Raw genomic sequence first — 20,600 nt, forward strand, 5'->3', positions numbered from 1 at the left:
TTATCCATTTTAGTAAAAAAACTGAAATCAAGGGTTGCGTAGATTCTATTTGCTTAGTATAAAGGAAGGGACAGTCAAATAGGGGACAAAACATTTTCGTCCGCCATCGATCGAGGTATTTCAAATTGATACTTTATTATTGATGTATTGTGTACAGAATCCTTAGTAGACACAATCAATGGGTTGTCTCTACATAAAACAACCCTCGTTCCGGATTCTATTATCGATCGTTATGCGAAAGCATTGGAAACCAGTCGCATATTTCATTGCCATCTTGTAGGAATTCTGTCTTTTTTATTTTTGCTGTATTCAACGAGCAGCACGAAAGGTGGAAAATGAGAGAAGGTAAAAGAAAAAAAAAACAGCAACGCATCTTAGCTTTTGTCCTACACTGGAGTTTATTTTATATTTATTAACTCAGCCGTTCTTCATCCCCGGTTCCCTGTAATCGAAAGGAACCAGCCGATGGTTCTTTGCCTCCTACTCGCAATTCCAGCTTCTCTCAAGAGACCTCTTCATTTTCTTCACTTCGCCGTCTAAATGGGCTGGCTCTTCATCCAGTAAAAATGGTACGGCGGGGAGGAAAATTGAAAAAATGGATCTCCTCTCTTCCACGTGAGACACTCGATGCCATTACTTATTCCGTTTTGTTGGCCCTACTCTGGAATGGTGCTAAGTTAGCTGTACGCATAGTATGTTTCCAATTCTTTTTCCTACTAAATCGAAGAAAACCCCATGACGCGTTGCCCGTCGCTAATGGGGAAAACTGCTGCTTGCGAACGGGAAACAGATTTCATGCACGAGAGGCCTCATAAATCAGACCATGGGAAGAGATAAAATGAGGCGTCGCGCTGGGCCTACGTACCTCTTTGCCTCCCCCTTGGGTTGGAGCCAACGGAGGAGCCACGGATGAAAGTAAGAAGTAGAAACGCTTCCTAGCTACCACCATCACCCTCCTCGGGCGCGGACGGGAATCTTTTCTCCGCGAACAACAATCCGAAAAGCGAGCGAAAAGAATGCACGGTCCCATCGATAAGCTATCTGTGCGCCTTTCGGTTTCGGTTGGCCCTCGGTGGAAGTATAAATTTTCCACTGAACTTTTAATTAACTTTAAAGTCGACCCTAGGGAGCATACCCGAAACCGAGCGCGATGTCGCCATCGGAGCCGCCCGTCCCGTGGGCGGCTGGTTGGGAGGCGGTGGAAAAGGTGAAATTCATTTTTAATGCAATCTGCTGTCATAAATCTAAGGGATTAATATCTGGCTCCGGTGAGGCGGTGTTGGAATTGGAATACCGAATATAACGGCGCACAACTAGCACTAATCACGCGGGCGGGCATCGTTTACGGTAGTAAGTAGCGAAAATTAGCACATAAATTATTGATCCTTTTCCCAGCGGAGCATTACGCTGCAGGGAGTTGTGGTTCCTGGGGTAGTGGGTTCGGTGTGCGAGTCTTTGGGGGGGGAAAGGGTCTGATTTAATCAGCCGCCTCTTAGGTGATTCAGCCCTTGATGGAGAGTACAATGTAGCATGAGCGTTTGAAAATGAATCAAAATTAGACACTAGAGTAAGCGTCTTTGTTTTATCGACAAGAGGCTCCATAGTGACGGAGAAGCTTAGGGAAAGGATAGGAAGGAATGGAAATCGATAACATCAATGTTGAAAAGCACATTATTGAGATTTAGACGAAATAATTATTGTTATCGAGCTTTCTTACCTTCACTATACTATACTAGGTTTGGATGAGTGTTGTGCTTAATGAATCTTTTGGCGAGATTCATTCATATGAATCTTTCACTTAAGATTCATTCAGATGGATTCATGAATCTTTGCGGATTTGAATCTTCAAAGCTTAATGAATCTTTCGAAACTTTAATGAATCTTCATGAATCTTTCATGTCCCTCAACCCATTTTTGTCTGGTGACTTTTCATCATTTGGTGTGTCTTTGGGATTCATGAAACTCTCGACGAAAGATTCGTGAATCCCAAATAAGGCAGAGATTCATTCAGATTCATGAATCTGACTCAGATTTACACAACTCTAGTTTGGATTAAAGGAACGAAAGTTTATCTAAAAATGTCCAAGGAATTATAAAATTACTTCTATTCTTCCTTCCTTTGGCTTGGCCCATTAACAAAATCTCCGAGGTAAACATAAACATTTATTATCACGGCACTTGCTGAACGTCACCGTTTCACCCTCTGTCCCCAGTTTCCTACACATACAATGTGCATTGTTTTTGGACCCGTTTCGATGCCACAAAGCGCTACGCTTTCCCACCACGTGGTTCGGTGTAATATTATCAAAAGAATTTCCTCCCACAACGATAGAAGACACGCAAATGGCCCTCGCCGGGATACAAAATTATTCCCAGATTGCATCCAATTATTCGCCCGTCGTCGCCAAACGCGCGTCTGGCCACCGTTTCAGGTCGCTCAGATGCCGATGCTGGCGAAACAACCACCGAGCATGTGGTGATCGCGAGACGAAACATCGCGAAACTTTCGACTTCTTTGTCATCGCGAAACAGCGAACAAGGGACAGCGTTGCGAAGCTGTATTCGCTTTTCAGGTTATGATGGGGTTTTGTGTCAGGTTGGCTGAGTATTCAACGGGTTCGTTGCTGGCCTCGGGCACCATTAGGCTCCCCTTTGCCAACGTCGATCAGCGAAAGGCGAAGCGATGAAGTGCACAAAGAAAATATGATTATTGTTTACAAGCTTCGGATAAACTTTCACGTATTTACAGGTGTTTCTGCAGCCAGCCCAACGATGCCCCATCCCGATACCGTCAGCCCTCATCTTAAAGTTGCATACACCGCCTGTGGGAGCTTTGTTCCTGACCGAATAACACCAACAAAACAACGAGCCTCAGCATCCGACGGCGGAGAAAAACCCGCCCGCCCCGTGGGGGGATTTTCTTATTCTACCTCCGACACGCCTGCACTCGAGCATACCGTGTAGCTTGTCCCGTGGAAAGGTGGCTCAAAGAATGAATGAATGGAAACGGTTTCTGCGCTAACGATGGGCAAAAAGTTTTTCCCACCTTGCCATGCCCGTTTTGCATCCCTGGGAAAAACGGCCCGCCCGGGCCGAAGATGATTTCCGAAACGGTGATAAGAGGCGAAAGGCAAACGGGCAGTCGTAAGCGCTAGCGTGATGATTTTGTTTACCCAACACTTAGCACTTGACTTAAATATCCTGGATTTTGCCAGCACTAGCAGAACCCACGGTGGGTCCCGGTTCCTGCCGGGAAAATAGTTATCTGCTCTCTGGTACCACCATGGAGCGTGGAGGAGACGGCAGTGTCGGGCCAATAAGCAAGTTTCTTGAACCGAGTTTTATTCATGACTTTGGACCACTTGGAATGACCCTCGGATAATGCTCGAGAGTTATTCCGGGCTAAACTAAGCATGACCGGTGTAATGGGCGGATTCGTCTCTAACGATCGCCGAGGTAGCGATAGTAAGCCGGTTGGAGTAGTTATCGAGGACGTTTAAATGCGGTGTTCTGGTGACTTGTTCGACTCTTGTGCAGTTTGAGTTTTGTTTGTTGGCCGTGAGATGGTCGCTATTTTCTATGTAGATAAGTTTGATATCCTTTTCGCACATGTTCTTAGCATACATCCGAAAAAAGTTAAATTTTTCTGTAGTGCTGCTTTCGTAGGCATTATCATAAGTGTTCAAATGATGTATACAATTTAAAAACTTTGCTAGAGAGTACATTATTTTGAAACAACAAAACAACATTTTATATCTTTGGTCGATGAATAAAACTCCAAAATACAAAAGGCTTGGAAATTAAATGCATCAAGATATAATAGTAAGTCTTTATTAAAAATCAAATATTCCATTTAAATAAGAACAGCAAAAGTTTAAAAGTTGAAACCTGACCAAAACTCTATCTTGTAAAATTTTTACAAAAACGTAATTTGGTATCAACTTCTTTTCTTAGTTGAAATGCCAACTAAAATAATTAATATACTTTTATTTTTTTATTCCTTTCAGCCTCTCCTTTTTCTGACACATTCAAAAAGTAACTCTGCCTTTATGAGATAAAATGTATTGTTTTTAAAATATTCATATCAGTAACTTGCTCGCTATGTCCTCCAATATAAATATTTTGTAGCTTCTAATCGAATTCTTGATTCCACTGAAGTTTAATTAGAAAACTACAATAAAAAAGCGTAGTTGGTTGAATTTATATTTCTTTTCAGATGGTGAATATTTACAACAATCATTCCTTTTCATGATGAAGCGAACCGAACTGATAAAACTTGAAAAGTAAATTGAAACACATCCCAAAGCGAACCTGAACATGATTGTCATGTCGTAAGAAGCTGCCATTATCCAGTCGGGTTGACGGTCACGGAAAACCTCTTTGATCATGCACACGCTACATACACGGCATCACATAACCTCCACGTAATGATACGAAAACAAGACAGGAACACTTTTTTCCCCACCCACTGCATGCCGAATGGAGTCAAGCGAAACGACCGCCCTCCCAGCGGAGTGTATCGAATGAAAGTTTGTTTGTTCGTCCCGAGTGCGCGATTGGATTACGGGTAGGCGGTAGGTGTGATGGAAAAGTTGGCTTTTGAGCGCCGAAAAACTTGGGTGGCAATTTTGCCGCAAAGCAAAGAAGAAACCCTACCGAACGAACGACGTCCCTCGGTACACAAAGGGGAAACAAAAAGGTCATAAAATAAAAAACCCCAGCCCAAACGCAGTCCTATTGCACGCTCCTATGCAGTTTCGACGGCTTCGATCTACATTCAATTTGATGCCAGTCCGTAGGCTCCAATTTTGGGTGGTAAACGTGGGCCTTCCGTCCCGCAGACGGATCTGGGGGGAAAAGCGCCGGCAAAATGGGAAATTATTTCTGCATCTTTGGGCGGAAGCGGTACAAACCTGAAGAGCGAACTGGCCACGCTCGGCATCGAAGCGGGCTAGGGGCTGGCTAGAGCCCGATACGAAAAGTCGACGGAAGCCGCACGATAGACCGCAACGATTGAAAGCCGCTGCGGAAACGGTGGAGAAAGCAAACGGAACGGAATCCACCGAAAAGGGGGCCGCCCGCTCCCCGGCTGGCGAACCCTTTCCGGGACCCGGAAGGGCATATATGCAATTTTCACTGCATCTCGTTCGATTCCAGGACGCCCGGCCCAGGCTCGTGCAGCGGGAAAATGAGCCGGGCCGATGGCGAAAACCGTGCGGGCTGAACGGGAAACTCTCCACCGGCATATCCACCAGTCAGAAAACCGTCACTGCCAGCGAGGGCGGCCTACGGCACTCGGCCGGGGTCGGAGTTTTGTTTCTTCGCTTTTGATTTTAAGCCTGGTTAGACACATTACCCTACACTGTGTGCAATCAGACCGAAAGGACCGCCCGGTTCCGCCCCCGGCCCCGCGGTGGATGTTGCGGAAACCCTTCCATCCGGTCCGGGGGATTGCATTTTTCCACCCGAAAATTGATAGTTCCGACCGAAAGTGGAGCTGGAGCGTGTGAGGCAGAAAAACAGTGCACAAATTATAGCAAGAAACGGACGGCTCCGAAAGCGGTCGCAGTAAGGCACATCCTTCGTACCGGTGGGAGTGACGGAGGCCTTCCGAAGTGGCAGCATTTTTCAACGTAACCGTAACGTTATGCAAGACACCTCGTGTGGCCTCTGGAGAGTGTTGTTGTTGTTGTTGTTGTTGTTGATGTGGTAGTTGCCAATTTTTGGTAGAATTTGATGGTGAAAATGGCAAAAAAATGCACATACACACACTTCATAGCTTGCAGTAGAGAGTAGAATAACATTGGCAGTAGCATTTGCAACGGGTAAAGGACCATCATCATCTTTCGATTCTGTTTCCTTTCGTTTCACTGTTGAGGTTTTTGTGTGGCTTTTTTATCGTACTCTTTTCTTCTGAGATTGGCCTCTACACAACTAGCCCCCATTCTCTACATATGCCGGTGGTTGATGTATAAGCATCACTTTGTCGGCTCAGCTTAATGGTGCATAGTGGTACAATTCGTAAGATATTGTATCTATGTTTTAAATACTTGAATTAAATTTAAATGATTTATAAAAATTATTTAAATGCAAAATCTCCACTGGAAATTACAATAATGAGTTATCTCACAAATTTGAAAAATATCACCCGACCTAACCTTCGACATATTCACCGAAATCATAACAGAAACCCCAAGTGTGCAATGCTCCGAGTGTGCTTCAAAGTCTGCTACCATCATCATGGCCAGCAGCATCATCGTCCATCATCACTGCAGCCCACAAACGGAAGGGTGCATTCGGGGCACGTTTTATTAGCTTTTTATCCTGCCACCGAGCCCTGCGCGCTAGGATAACGAGTAGAATACTTGACTGTGTATGTGTGTCCCGTACCGCTTGCTGCTTTTCAGTGGGATGATTTTTAAAGTTAAACCATATTTTTATTATCTTCAGCGGCGCACTCTTCGTGATCTCGCACCCACGACCGGAGCAAAAAGCTTTCTAGCTTCAAGCGCCCGTTTACAGCATGACTCATTTCATCGACGATTTTTTAGTCACTCGTCGTCGGTGGTGGATTTACCGTGTGCGCATATATACATGTGTGTGTGTGTGTGCATGGTTCTCGAACGCATAGCTGCATAATTTTTGTCTTGTATACTTTACGTGTTTTCCACAGCGTTTCGTCTTTGCTCATTATCGCTACGGTACCGTGTAACTGGTGGTAACGGTAACGAAAAGAAATCCTAAAAGACCAAAAGAAAATAAACAGCGTAGGACGTCAGTTTTTCCCACGCGCACTCGAGAATATTTTCTTTGACCGCAATGTAATTCACCTCTCGCGGGAGGAGCTAAATTAAAGGAAAACATCAACCGAACGTAACTTTTCCTCGCGCACGCAGAATATTGACCTCCACTGAGATAATATGAAAAGCTGTTACCATATGACATTGCTTTTTTTATTGTAGTTTTAGATATTATTTGATATCAAAAACTCATAATGGGAAAAACTCGTAGTAAGAAAGATGGAGTTTTTAATCAACAGATTGTCTTTTCAGAATCAAGATTTTCAGAATCAACGTTTCTTTCCAACATATAGCACCAACAGATAGCACTTACGCCAATGTGTAATACAATTGGTGTTATCAATTGAAATATTCAAAATTAACTCGTTCAAATTATCTGGAATATATTTGAACATACATTGGATGAAAACACAATTCAATTTAAAGGGTCACTGGTCCGGAACTGTAGTGAATGAACCGATTATGATGCACAAATTGAATCCTGTGATTATCTCGGAGCACAATATTGGTTGCAAGCTATTCAATGCTGTGAACGAGTGAAAGATAAGATAAGATATTTAAAAAGAAGGCATGTACTTCACACGTTTATCCACCTCCTCTTAGAATGGATCGTTAAAGTAACTTTCATCACAAAATCGACCGGAAACTGTGTGGTGTCTTTCATGATTGCACCGTCAGTGTTCCCCTCGCTGACAGGGTGGGTTTTCCCGGGGTCACCCATGTGAAACCATTGTGAGCCGGGAGATGGGAAATCTGGTAAAACAACGCATTAAAGATAAGCAGCAGGTCGAGGCGGGAGCAGGTGTAGGTGGCCCACTTCCACACCGAAGAACGCCACCCAGTGCTAACCCACCCACCCCATCGACCTTCCTGCAGCAGGAAATAATGGGCCCCAAGTTAATGAAAGTGCTGTCGAATAGAGGAGCTAATCAAGAAATAATTGTCCTATCTAGCCCCACTACAGCGCATCGTCTTGAGACTACACACTTCCGCAAACGCGCCGCCAGGGATGGTTGGCGCTAGGGACCGGCGGCGTTGTTTGATCAGCAGGTCATTAGCTTCTTCGGCGAGGCTAATAAAAAGCAAACAAGTGATACGAAGCACGCGTCGGAGCGGGGCCATTGGTGTGGCCAAGTGTGCGATAATGATGCGCTTCGGTTAAGATTTATGATAACACATCCTTGCACGCACACCGGTTTTCCCCGGCCGCTCGGAACCACTGCCGACGCTGTGTGGATGAGCTTGTGCGTACCCCAGCGGCTACGCAAATGTGTGTTTTCCGTTCGCGTGTCCTTGGCATGGAGCGAAAATCCCGGCAAGTGACACCGGTGATCACGGGGAAGATGATAACACCCTGTCCGCTGGGAGATAAATCACTATACCATGTACCGTGGCACGGACCACTTGCGTAGGGAGACCTTTGCAAGTGGAAGGAAATGAATTATTCTACACCATACTCGTTGCAAGCAAGTCACTGGACAAACCTTCCAGTCTTAATTAGGGACGGCACGCTTGAGATGTTTGTCGCGCTGTTCCATCCGATAAGGATTCAACGCATTAATGGGGGACAAATTTTACATCCGTGTTGCTCAGTGTCGCAATGACCAATTCATTATGGCGCTATATAAACGAAATTGTTTTTATTTCTCTAATGAGGTGCGTTTGAATATTTTTCTTGTCTGGTTTGTTAGGTCCATTTGATATTGAGGTTAAGATGTTGAATACCGACACAAATGGTGTTTATTACCCACCCTATGCGTACATAACTCACATATGCTAAACACTTCACACAATAAACTATTTTGTTTTGCTGATTGGGTAATCGATGTTTTGTGTTGGTCCGACTCCTTTCATAGTTTCTTGATGGTATTTTTCGACTGTGTTTTGTTCTAGAATTTTAATTTCAGCTTCGAGTAATTTAGATGTGCAGCATCATAGCCCCGTCGGTGAATTGGCAACATATATTAACGGTGGCTCTGTTTGTAAATGAAATGTGGTAAATCATTGCGATTTGACACCTTTTGCGTCAATCACACTTCAAATATGCCCAGTAATCCATACACAAAAAATGCGAAATCCTTATGCATATTTGACATACTCGTACATCAAAAGCGCATGCAAGTATTTATGCACATTATGCACGATTATTTATATTCTTGGAATGTCAATATTCAAACCCATTCACAGGGACAATGTAAATTGTTTGGGCAGAACACCTTTTGTCCACCGCGAACCATGTTGAAACAGTATTCTGGGAATTCCTGTAGATTAGGTTATTTTAAACTGGGAACACTGAGAGATTGTACTTTAAATTTCCCGTGATTTTTACTTTCACACTTAAGAACCGGACCAGTCTTGTTAAGGTAAAACAAGTTGTTCGTGTCCTAAACCTGGGAACATGTTCTAAGTAACAGTGACAAAGCGACTATCGGTTGCCAATTTAAATTTTGAAGGACACAGACCCATACGAGAAAGTCGTTCGACAAAAAATAGAATGAAATTGTGCTATTACGGAGTTCCCGACCATGCTTGTAAACGATGCGATAAAAAAATTTACAATTGCACAGTGAGAAGTTAACATATGATATTTTCATTACAGTAATAGCTTTTTTGATTTATTTACAATTCAAATCTCTTTTGAAGCTGCTAACATGTAACCCGTTTAGACACACATTCATTATTCACTGATTTTACATGTGGCCAAGAAAATACTCATTACTCAACCCACAAACACTGGTAGCTCTCTTCATAGCCTTCTCTCATACATTGTAGTGATCACTATCATAAGTAAACTAAACACAGCCGCGTGTAGAGTTATGGAAGCATCAAAGTTGTTCGATCGATATATGAACTACTTGTCCAGACTCGGAGACGTGTTGGGGTTGAATATATTTAGTAAAACGTGGAAGATCAGTTGGAACTATCGGTTGTTCGTTACCTTCTTCTGGTGCATTGAATACATTGTGTGGTTGAAACATTCTATCGTTAATGCCGACGGTACCAAAGAACTTTTAAAATCGATCGGGTTTGCTGGTTTGTTCATACAAAATATGGTTAAGCTCTTCGTCATACTGCGCCTACATAAGACATTGCGCGAAAACTACTACAAGCTCAAGCGAACCATCTACGATGGCTACATTAACGGAACGGACGAGCAGAAGACAGTGATCCTGCGCGTGATCACACTGATCCTACTCCTAATGAAGATGACCACCGTGCTCTATTTCTCCTGTATCATGATCTTTTCCCTCTATCCCGCCTACATGTACTTCTGGGAGGACACAAAGGTCACGATCTTTCCGCTATTAATTCCTGGCATCAACATCTACTCCTTGTACGGCTACAGTGTCACTAACATGCTGCAATTACTCCTGGCCCTCTACGGTATAGTTGGGATGCTCGCTTCCGACAGTGCATTCATGATGTTTGTGCTGCACATCGTGACGTATGTTGAGCTGTTCCGGGTGGAGTGTGAAAAGTTTGCAGCAGAACTATTGACCAGCGAGTGGCGAGAACGTTGGCATTCGAACCAATATAAGGCTTTCTGTAGACGAAGCATGCTGGTAATCTATCGGTTCCATCAGGATATCATCACCTACATGGACGAATTGAAGATGTGTTATCACGATGTTTGTGTGGTTGCGCTTGCGACCTGTAGCTTTTCGATGGTGCTGAACTTGTTTCTTGCCTTAACGGTGAGTTGTTCATATATTTACCATCAGGTTGAGAAATGCTCAAATTAATTTTCAGGACTTTGGTAATCATTACAGGCTCATTCAAGATGAAAAAAATAACTTCAATTAACAAGTTTTCCCGAAATTTATAAAGCAATGAAATGAAGTTTACTACTTATTAAAGTATTATATAAACATTCCTTGTTTCCCACACAGACCGACTGGTACGCAACATACGGCTTTTTGGCTGTCACGTTTTTTCAACTATTGATGTGTTCTGTCCTTGGCAACGTGATCCAAGTTATGGTAAGCCTATGCGATTGTTTCAGAATTGAATTATTTTTTACAATATTCTTATCTTCTCAGAACGATCGTTTGATTAAAGTCATGCTGAATCTGCCCTGGTATCTGTTTCCAAACGGGGAGCAGAAGCGTTTCCTCTTCATGCTATGCCGCAGCCAGATTCCGGCCGACATGGACGTCCGAGGCTTCGGTCCGCTCAACATGGAAACGTTTACCGCCATCATGCAGAAGATCTATTCGACTTTCATGATGATGTACAGCTTCATCGAGGAATAGTACAGCCTAACACTACTATGCAGATATTTATCAAAGTAGAAAGAAATTTTAGTTCACTTAGTTGTATTCAAGCATGTAAATCAATGCAGAAATATGCTAAAGTGACAAATGATTTGTGCGCAAAAATCACGGTAAACAAATTCAAGTATTTAGCATTTCAGCAATTTAGAGCAAATGTTGCAATTTATTACTTTGGATATCCCATCGTTGCACCAGAGCTACACAAAAAAGCTAGATAAAAACATCAACCTAGAAATCATTTCTTCTTTCAATATTTATAGTAGTTAATAGAAGCATATCGTGGGAATTTTAAACATGTAGTGTTATTTTTTGCTTCTATCGGTGCAATTAAAACGTTGGCCAGTATACCTTCAACCAAATAGCGTCCGTTCCAAGTTTTTTATTCAATAAAAGAAAAATGAGCTATGTGAAAGGGGAAAAAGTGCAGTTTGTTAAGGTATGCTTAATTAAACAACCCATATAAAAAACATAGGGAGCCCACCCCGGCATTAGTTATCCCGTCAAAGTTGTAGAGATATACGTAAGCAGTCAGTTATGAAACTTCATTACTGCTTTAACTACTTCATTACTGCTTCATTACTACACCTTATTTGTTTGGTTAGAGACTATTCATAAATTTGATTAAAATTGACTCAAATCAGTCGAACTAGATTCGATTCGAACATATAAAAAATGTTTCATTGATTTGTTTATGATCAACTATGAACTATTTGTTAGTATAAGAAGGGGTTTCGCGGTATGGTAGTAGTAGTATAAAAGTGGTTCGATTTAGTTCAAATTTAAATTTAAACAGAGGCCTGATAATTTAAGCACATAAAGAGAAAAAAAAAGTTTACCACAGTACCACATAGCTCAAATTGAGTTATCATGGTGTTTACGACAATGTTTTTTGCAACAAACCGCTCTAGTACAAGTGTGCAATACATAATTGAAGAATGAGAAATTAACATGTGCTATTTTACGAACGTTTACAATTGTTTGCTTCTTCACTCATTCAGTACCGTTAAGTCAATCATGTAACCAGTTCAAATAATCATTCATTATTTACAGAATTAACTCTGCTAACACTATCAAGGTGCGATGTTGCAACCATAACAAACAATAATCAATCAAGCGTAGAAGTTTGCCGAGCTATGGATTCATTCAAACTGGTCGATAAATATTTGAACTTCCTCGGTATCAAAGAAGTTTTCAAATCAATCACATTGTTCTTCCTCTTACATATAGATCACGATCATTCAAGTACTCTACTTGAAGATGGATGACTTGTTCACCCTTTTTTTCCCAGAACGTTTGATCAAAATTTTACTGGACTTCACGGCGAAGAACACCCATTAGAAAAGCAAGATTAGTTCGCTTGGCCCCTTTTATGCATCTAGTTTGAAGGAAAAACACATTATCAGTGGCAAAAAGTTCCTTCAAAACTTAACTTTCTCTTTTATATTCCGATTTATGATACATGTACTTACGCAGTGGGTATCGAAGGTTTTAGGTTCATTCTCAAATACATTTGTTTCGTATGAAACAAACATCTCATGAAAAGTTGGACATATAGAGCGAAGTGTACTTCTGAACCATCGAGAACATTCGATCTGTTTTTTGTTTTCGATTGAAACACATCGATCGATATGGAAAAACCATCGATGTTTATTATTTATGGCTTTGGCACATGGTGAGGAATACACAGATCGCGCAAAAACATATGCTTTGCGAAGGCGCGACACTGGACGACGCATCAGAGAATAGAGAACTAATCTTCAGAAGTAAATCTCTAGTTGTGGTGTTCAGTTGCAATGGAAGCATCGAATAAATTCGGGCAATACATGGCATACATCCGTCGGCTATGTCGCGTGCTAGGATTCGATGTGTTCAATGCTGAATGGAAGATGAACTATCGATCATACTTTAGCATATTCCTTTGTGGACTGTATCTGTGGTGGATGTTACAATCAGCCATCACCGCCGAGGGTACTCGTGAACCACTTAAGACACTCGCATTCCTTGGGTTCTTTTTCCAAAGTACGCTAAAGATCTACTACACGCTGAGCAATCACAAGAATTTTTACTCTACCTACTACAAGCTGGAGCAGACCATCTACGATGGCCACATCGGTGGAACGGCCGAGCAGAAGCAGGTGATCCTGCGCGTGATCACAGTTATCTTGGACCTGGTCAAGGTGACCACCGTGCTCTATAGCTTCTCGGTGGTGATGTTTTCCCTCTACCCGGCCTACATGTACTTCTGGGAGGACACAAAGGTCACGATCTTTCCGCTGCATGTTCCTGGCATCAACATCTACTCCTTGTACGGCTACAGTGTCACCAACATGCTGCATATGCTGATTGCCGTCTACGGGTTGTTTGGGGCACTTGCTTCCGACACCGCATTTATGATGTTTGTGCTGCACATCGTGACGTACGTCGAGCTGTTTCGGGTGGAGTGTGAAAAGCTTGAAGCAGAACTGTTGGCCAGCGAGTGGCGAGAACGTTGGCATTCGGTGGCGTATAGGAAATTCTGCAGGCAAAACATGGTTTTTCTCTATCGGTTCCATCAGGATATCATCAACTACATGGACTCGTTGAAAGTTTGCTACTATCAGACGTGTATGGTCCAGGTGGCAACCAGTAGCTTTTCGATCATGTTTAATTTGTTCCTTGCTCTTACGGTGAGTGAAATTAGTCTGTTTTATAATACATCATCTTATTTTAAGTTTAAACATATTATGAATTCTTTTCCGATGTGCTACTATGTATAATTTTTCAAATGTTTTATAGCGTTCTAGTAAGTCATATTATTTTAATTTTATCTATTCTACCTAGACCGACTGGTACGCAACATACAGCTTTTTGGCAGTTTCATTGTTTCAACTTTTGATATTTTGCATCCTTGGCAACGTGATCCAAGTTATGGTAAGCTATAGCACTCGATCTAATAACGCACGGTGTCTCACGGAAGCCTTATCTCGCTAGAACGATCGTTTGAACCAAGTTATTCTGAACCTGCCCTGGTATCTGCTGCCGAACGGGGAGCAGAAGCGGTTCCTCTTCATGCTGTACCGCAGCCAGCTTCCGGCCGACATGGACATCCGGGGCTTCGGTCCGCTCAACATGGAAACGTTCACCGCCATCATGCAGAAGATCTACTCGGCTTTCATGATGATGTACAGCTTCATCGAGGAGTAGGACAGCACGGTGCACAATTCACGCCCGGAGGTCCCGTGAATCAAGATGCTTGGCCCTCCTTCACTGGCGGCGTGCGTGTGTGTGTGTGTGTGGCTTCTGCACTGCATTTAACTCCATTTGGAAGTCACGGGGGATTAAATTAATCGGCGACATAATGGAGCTATCGCGGCGGAACGAAAGTAGTACCATCGTGTCGGCTCGTGTTTCGCCCGATCGTTTAATCACCGCGTCGGAAGAGGAATAGTTCGTAAACAATGAAATAAATCCAGCCCAACTCGGCCATCAGCCTGCTAAACATCGCACCATCCAACGCCCGGGGCTCGGGGTGAGAAAGTTTGCCGAAAATCACATCCTACACCGCGCACTCACACCGAAGAAATAGCTCTAGCAGCAAAGCTCTTAAGCTGCACTTTGGCCGTTGTCGCCGATATCCGTCGCTTCCGGCCTGGTATGAGACGGGCTCGGAAAAGGCAACGCCATCCCGGGAAAAAGGCTCCACACGACGGGGCCTCGTTTCCGGTAGTAGACCCAGGCGTAATGCTATCAGGCAGCCGGGGCAGCGGTCCGGTGAGTGATGGCGTTCGAGCGCGGAACACCACGAACGAGCGCTCTGACGGAGGGACGGAGGGCGTTTGGCGAAAATCAAATTACAGGAAAATAATCACATTTATATTGTTAATGGACTGGGCATTAAATATGGAAACGGAATAAGCTAATCCATTTACTAAGCCAAACAAGAGTGTCGTCCCCTCCCCCCGTCCCCACCGCCGTCCGCCGGAGAAAGTGACGAAGAAAGCAAATGTGGACGCCCGAGCGGAAGTGAGTGTTAAGATAAGAGTGAGTGCTAAGAAATGGCACCGTGTCGTTTCGGGTTTTCTTTTTTGCTTCACTGCCGGCCGCGAACCGCGCCACCTCCGAAATGACCAGATAGCAGATAGTGGAGACGGGTAAAAAAAGGGCACATCACCAAGTCCCTTAAATGGATGATGAACCGTTGACCAGCTCCGGCATCGAGCAAAGCACAAACTCCTGCTTCAACTAGTTTGTTTGGCTTCTTTCTCGCCGCGTATTCCTTCCCGTTACAGTTTGAGTCTTCTTCACACCGAAAGAAAAAAACACTCCATCCGGACCGTTTCTAAGGACCACATCTATCAGTGGAATTGCTGTGGATGGTTTCCGCCGCCTCCCACTCCCCGGCGTTGCTTCCGTTTGCTTTCGATCCTCGGATCCCCGCAGTCGTGTTCGTTTCAACGCGAGTGGCTTACACAAGAGTAGGTAAATCTCTCCGCTCGTGGCAAGGGGCAGAAGTGAGGGGGCGGGAAGGGAACTAACGAGGTACACCGCCGGGCCACTAACAGCACCGGGAGAGCAACAGAGGCGGAAACTGAATTATCGGAAAGTGTGCCAAGGGATGAATAATTTAATTCCTGCTTCTAGACTGCTGACTGCCGACTTGCCTGCGCCACTTGGGGTCGCCCTTTCTCGGCGCGGAGCAATTCCGGAAGAGGTGCCAAGTGGCAGCCGAAACTGCTGGCACACTCATGATGGACTGCTGATGGAGAGCTGGCGTTCCGCCGGATTTCTTGGCGGATTAGGGCATTCCGCTTTTCTTTTTTTTTCCTTTCTCCTTCCTCTGTGCTGGAGGCTTCAAACGATGTGCTCGATGTTTCAAATTGATTAGATTGGGACGAGGTGAACGGATGTTCGCACGCGAAGATACACCCGAGCGCACGTGTGTGTGGTCCTTGTGTGGGTATTTTCTCGTAATCTCGATGAAATTTTACACCGCTCCACGTACGTGCTAGAGTTGAAAGCTGTGCTGAACTTCGCTTTGTTTCTCATTTTTGTTTCACTTCAAACGTTAAAATTTAACGTAGAACGTTAGGTGTAATTTTTCAGCGTAAAATAAAAACATCGTTTCAATTGATTCGACTCTATTGTATGATTGTAGCATTTGTAGCAACACTACGCCTCCGCAGATACTGTTTTCAAATGAAAAGAGAAGTGATGCTTTTTCAACGAAATGTGTTTCTGCACCTGAAGCGCACGCTTGTTGGACATGAGAAAAATATAACACTGATGCCATTGTAAGGGAAGGATTTTTACACGATCGTACTCACAGCACAATGGAAGCCGGTTTGTTTACCACTGCTTTTATCAGCTACGGGAACAAAAATCGGGCAACAGTAACGAGAATTCGGGAGGGAAAAAGCTACCAATTGTTCTTCGATTTGCTCGTTCGTGGGCGAAAAGCGAACGACCCGGCTTCGCTTCGCGCACAAAATCCGCCACGCTGTCAGCTTTATGCTGTGAATTTATGTTTTTATAATGAACCCAGCCTCCGCATCGGGCGAGCGAGCTTAGCAGATGTGTTGCCGCCCCGGCCCACGGTGTGTCTTTTTCCGGTCACGATTTGATATTTTCACTGCCACCTCAAAATAGACAATCGGCGCCCGCTTAATGTGTGGTAGCGCAGCAGAAACATCGTAGCGCCGCAACAACCGGAAATCCTCCGAAAATCCAACCCCGCTCGGCCGTGTGAACCCCCGCAACTCCCACTGCAGCCTTTAGCCCGCGAGATGCTTCCGCACACGATAAGCCGTGCCGTGCTTTATTTGCTCCCGGGCTCCCGGGCTTGGTTCGGTTCGAATTCCGGTTTTAGATTTGGCCGGTTTTCGGTAAGCCACCCCCGCCATGCGATACATAAACCTTCGTGTTCCTTTAGGTATTTTTAAAAAAAATATTTTTCCTTTCCCTGGACACCCATCGAATACACCGCGAAACCAGTAACTTGTAGCACCAGTTGTGAGTACGCGCGAATTTGCGCTTTTGCTGCATCGCTGTTTCGAAGCTGGTTAGTTTTTTTTTTCTCAATGCAACACACAATGGCGCGACCTGGTGGCGTAGAAGGGCGCCATGCGGGGCCGGATAATGCCACGGGTTAGGAGAAGGCGGAAATGGAACCGCGGCACAACTCCGGCCGGAAGTTTGGGCAAGAAATAAAACTTAATACACGGGAACGAGCAAATTCACGGGTCGGAAAGCAGGGGCCCAAAGCAGCTGAGGCCCACACACTGTTGGAATGGCAAAGCTGTGGTGAAGGTGGGCCTTATAAAATGAAAGCAGAGCACAGCAAACGGATCGGTCCGACGGAAAGTAAGTACTCGACAGCAAGGACATAACATGGGCAAAAAATACGGAAAATGGTTGACGAAGAAACATTTACTAAAAGTGAGTAAAACTAAATAACCAACTAGCAGAAACAAAAACATTAAAGCAATTCTTCTCTTTCTCTCTCTCTCTCTCTCTCTCTCTCTCTCTCTCTCTCTCTCTCTCGCTCTCTCCCTCCCTCACCATCTCTCTTAACGCGGTTCTCATCATCGCGACGTGTCCCCGCTTAGCCCGCTATTGTATCCAAAAGTTTCGTGAAGGGTTTGGCCGTTTTTGCTTCGTTATTTTATTTTCCTCGAGTCTACCCCTCCCCGTCCACCAATTGCGCCAACAAAGCGCGGGAAGCAAAACGGTTTCCCCTCGCGGTACGGTAGCGGAAGGAGCGTTTGCCTTTCCGGAATATCCGGACGGAGCCTGAACTTTCGGTTTCCTCCCGGCGCCTTTCCCGTCGGCCCCCGCGCGACCGGGAAAGGACACAGCTAACGGAAACTACTAAACAAATACCTTAGTGACGCCGGGAGCTAGTTTGGGGCACGGACTAAGGAAAGGGTTCGAAGAGAAAAACCGACAGCGAGCTGAACGAGGTAAAAAGAAATTCGGGTTATAAACCGAATACACAGGTCGGCGGGGGCGGGGATATGGTGTGTGGCGGGGTGGGTAAAACCGTCCTAAAGAATTATATTTCTGGAGAGTTTTGGCTGGGGAAATTCCTATTTTTTTTTTCGCCAGAACGTGGAAAGCTTGTATAAATAAAAAAAAAGGCGTAGGTTTACCGAACAAGGAAGTGGCTGTTTGACGTGCGGAAGGTTGTAGTCTAGCGGGAAGGCACGGAAAAGGGTGCTTAGGATGTGAGGCGTCAAGATTGCCGAGCGAGCGATCGTTGGCGCTTTTCTTCATTCGGCGAAGGGCGGAAGCGTTCGACTGTATGCTGAAATCGCTATTTTATTCTATTTTTTAGTTCCACGCGATGATGTGGGTGGAAAGAAAGAGGGGGATGTCAGAGATCGGGGTGACCGGATCAGGGTTTTCGGGAGTATTTTTACCTTACTCTTTGTGCCTGCACTGGGGCGAAACTTTTCTCTCCAACGTAATGGAATCACGTTTTAAATTTAAAGCGAAGAATTTATTTCTCGTTTTATTCGTCGGGCTCGGGGTGGTCGGGAAAATCAGCCGAAAAACTACAAGCGCTGGGAAGCCAACTCCCGCTAACCAGGCTAACCTAGGGGCGCCATTTTCCCGCTGCCAGTATGACACGTCAAGTTTATCACTGTGCCGCTGCGGGGCGCGTTCGCGCGGCTCGGGTACTCGTCTTTGGTGCACGGCGGCCAGTAAATCTGCCCTCCATGCCATTCGGTGGGACAGGAAAATTACCCTCCGCTTCGTGCCGGATAGGAAATACACAAACCTAAGCGAAAAGTGTGGATGGGTTTTGGGCGGTTGGAGGATTGTTCGACTTGTTTGGAAAGCCATCGAGCATATGCTACAAGACACAAGCGCACAAACTATTATACAGAACGAGTTAACAGTGTTAAAGGTGAACAATAGGCTTTTAAATGACCACATAAATTTTTTTTAAGTTAATCTACACGTACATTGGAAACAGAAAAAAATGCACAACAAGTTGGCAAGCAAAGAACATAATAAGTCGGAATGGGATAGGAAGAGTTTAAGTATTTAATAATACCATCTTTTTGAATCAGTCGATAGACCTGTTTCAATTTAGCAGGGAACGACATTAATGTCTATATGTTTCTCGCAATATGTCTAAACAATTTGTGCTTATTCTAAAGCTGATTTTACAGTTGAGCTCGTAACAAGATTACCTTGTAAGAACGTATACCTACTAAGAGCAAATTATATGAAGACATATATAATAGTGGAATTGGCGTAGAAGTATATGCACAAACATGTTGAAATACCAAAGGGGATAAAAATAAACGAACTGTCGATATATTGAACAGAATAGAGAAATACACTCCTCCCGTGACTATTCTGGACAAATTAAATGAGATTGATTCTTCCGTTTTATTACTAAACTGGCTACGCTAAATCGTGGTACACTATCAATAATAGATTAATTTTTCGCTTTTCCTTCGCCACCCAAACCTTTCTTCTACATTTTAATGAAGTAACCGCTCGCAAAAATAATCAACAAGTTTTTCTCCCGTTTTCGCCTGGCGTGAGGCGTGTATTCTTTTGTCAGTGATACGAAAACAACCCTATCAATCATCGCTTCCTTCGGCAGGACTTCACACCTGTTACCACCTGTTCCTTGCCACTTGCAAACTTCTCCTTCCCCGCCCAGCTATAGTACTGCTGCGTAACGAGAAAATACCGCCACGCCAAAACTTTGCGAATAATCATTTTCCCCTAAAAACTTGCACTCCAACTCAATCGACACTCATCTTAATTACTTTCGTTCTTTTCGCCGCACTTTCTTCGTTTTCCGCGCTCGTTTCGACAGTTCCATTGGCCAGCGGGAGTGAAGGGCCAGGCAACACTCGGAAAAACGATCATGGCGGAAGTGGGAGAAGACGGACGGTACGGAGCGACACGGAACAAAACAAAACAAAAAAAAAAGAAAAGCTTACGTACCCAGAAAACAAGCATCAATAAATAATCATCTAAAGTGATAAAAAATGTAATTAACAGCAACTAATTTACTTTCCCCCCTTTTTCACGTTGGCCTTCGCCGGTGGCAAGGTTTTACCGATTTCGCGTCGCGTATTGAAGGTGGGATAGAGGGGGAGGGCCCGTAGTGCGCTGAAAGGGAACTGTGGACGCGATCACGGGATGATGGTGTGAACTGCTTCATCTGTGGCGAGTGACCGATTTCTCCCTTTTGCGTCGTTGGGCAAGGTCAAAGCGGCCGAAGCAAAAGCGCTGCCGGCGAAACCCGTCGAGTTTCCGGGCGGAAGTGGTCGGGAAAATTAATAAAGCAAACCTATCGCCCACTTCCGTCCAGTCTCGGCGCTCGGTCGCCCTTTTTCGGTGGAAGCCGTCTTTGTGCGAACCGGACCGGCGAGTCTAGGACAACGTTCGTTCCGGAATAGCCTGTGGTGAAAATGGCGGCATGTACCGAAACAAAAAACATACTTGATCCTTAGAATGGCAGGCTACGGGCTGGGCGATTAGAATGTTACTCAACTCATCTGAACACTAGACGGTCCAA

At 44.4% G+C, this 20,600-nt stretch overlaps 2 protein-coding genes across 2 annotated transcripts; both read left to right on the forward strand.

The window, feature by feature from the left end:
- The first annotated feature begins 9,850 nt into the window (after window positions 1-9,850).
- On the forward strand, window positions 9,851-11,053 carry LOC131284351 (uncharacterized). Its single transcript, XM_058313206.1, has 3 exons — window positions 9,851-10,495; window positions 10,691-10,780; window positions 10,841-11,053. The coding sequence occupies exons 1-3, from the start codon at window positions 9,851-9,853 to the stop codon at window positions 11,051-11,053; spliced, it is 948 nt and encodes a 315-aa protein (XP_058169189.1).
- Window positions 11,054-12,867: 1,814 nt separating this feature from the next.
- On the forward strand, window positions 12,868-14,257 carry LOC131284352 (putative odorant receptor 83c). Its single transcript, XM_058313207.1, has 3 exons — window positions 12,868-13,740; window positions 13,895-13,984; window positions 14,045-14,257. The coding sequence occupies exons 1-3, from the start codon at window positions 12,868-12,870 to the stop codon at window positions 14,255-14,257; spliced, it is 1,176 nt and encodes a 391-aa protein (XP_058169190.1).
- Window positions 14,258-20,600: the final 6,343 nt, after the last annotated feature.

Source organism: Anopheles ziemanni, chromosome 3 (genome assembly GCF_943734765.1).
Source record: "Anopheles ziemanni chromosome 3, idAnoZiCoDA_A2_x.2, whole genome shotgun sequence".
Lineage (NCBI taxonomy): Eukaryota > Metazoa > Arthropoda > Insecta > Diptera > Culicidae > Anopheles > Anopheles ziemanni.